The 1,139-nt window shown below is 45.3% G+C and overlaps 1 protein-coding gene across 1 annotated transcript in view; it reads left to right on the forward strand.

The window, feature by feature from the left end:
• LOC106900021 (RNA-binding protein FUS-like) overlaps positions 1 to 1,139 on the forward strand; it is an 11,193-nt gene that overhangs the window by 5,398 nt on the left and 4,656 nt on the right. Inside the window, exons 7-8 of the mRNA XM_014961979.1 lie at positions 922 to 956; positions 1,094 to 1,126. Coding sequence (XP_014817465.1) covers positions 922 to 956; positions 1,094 to 1,126 — 68 coding nt within the window. The remainder of the gene's footprint in view (positions 1 to 921; positions 957 to 1,093; positions 1,127 to 1,139) is intronic.

Below are 1,139 nucleotides of genomic sequence, written 5' to 3' on the forward strand. Positions count from 1 at the left end.
AATGAATGATAATAATAATCTGAGGTGTTGGGTTTGTGCCTTGTCGCCCCCCCCCACCCCCCGCTGCGTTTTTGGGCCGGAAAAGCCGCTTTTTGGGGCGGCGGGAGGTGAGTAAGGGGCGGCGGGGGCGAGCGAGGCGCGGGGGCTTTCTCTTTTTATTATTTTTTTTTATTTTTTTTCTTTTTTTCTTCTTTTTTTTTTTCTGCGTTTGTGTTGTGCCTGTTAACAAACTCTGCGTTTTGTGTGCTGCAGGTGGGAAAGGCAGCGAAACTTGCGCAATTCTCCGCTCTTTGGGGGTTTTTAAAAAAAAAAAAAAAAAAAAAGGGGGAAAACAGAAAAAAATTTAAAAAAAAAGGAAAAAAAAACTTGCGCAATTCTCCGCTCTTTGGGGGTTTTTAAAAAAAAAAAAAAGGCAGAAAGGGTGAAAAGTGCAAAAAATTTCAAAAAAAAAGGCGAAAAGATGTAAAAGGGGTCAATCCTCCCCAAAAAAAGCTACAGGACTCGGATGGGAGGGGCGAAGCGAGGAGGGGAGGGGGGAGACGCTCCCGCTGGGGGGGCTCTGCTGAAAATCATGGGGGAAATCCCCCATTTTTTACCCCGAAACAAGACGAAATTGGGGTTTTTTGGTTATTTTTGGGTTTTTTTCTGTTTTTTAAACCATTTTTTGGATCCCTTCCCCCAAACAACCCTCCCCTTCCCGGCTGCTGCGTCCGAGATGAACCGTCGCCGGCGGATGGAGATTCCCCCCCCTGGATCTTTTCCCCCCAAAAAGGAGAGGGGGGGAAAAAAAAGGAGGAAACAGCTCCCAAAAACGCTGGGTTTTGCCCCAAAACTGCTTCCTTCCCTCCCTCCCTCCCCCCCACTATTGTTTTTAGGCAGGGGATAAAAAAAACCTCATTATCTTCCAATTTATCTCCTCAGCGGTGGTGAGCGTGGTGGCTTCAATAAATTCGGTGGTAAGTCCCAAGAGTTCGCCATTTGAACCCAAAAACATGATAACTCTGCAAAAAAAATAATATATTTAAAAAAAAAAAAAAGAGGTTTTTTTAACCCCTTCAATGCTTTGCCTTTTAATTTTTGCATGTGCCCAAAGGACCCCGGGACCAAGGGCCAAGGCATGATCCTGGTAATGAGGGAAG

This window comes from Calidris pugnax, unplaced genomic scaffold (assembly GCF_001431845.1).
Source record: "Calidris pugnax isolate Ruff unplaced genomic scaffold, ASM143184v1 scaffold1076, whole genome shotgun sequence".
Classification (NCBI taxonomy): domain Eukaryota; kingdom Metazoa; phylum Chordata; class Aves; order Charadriiformes; family Scolopacidae; genus Calidris; species Calidris pugnax.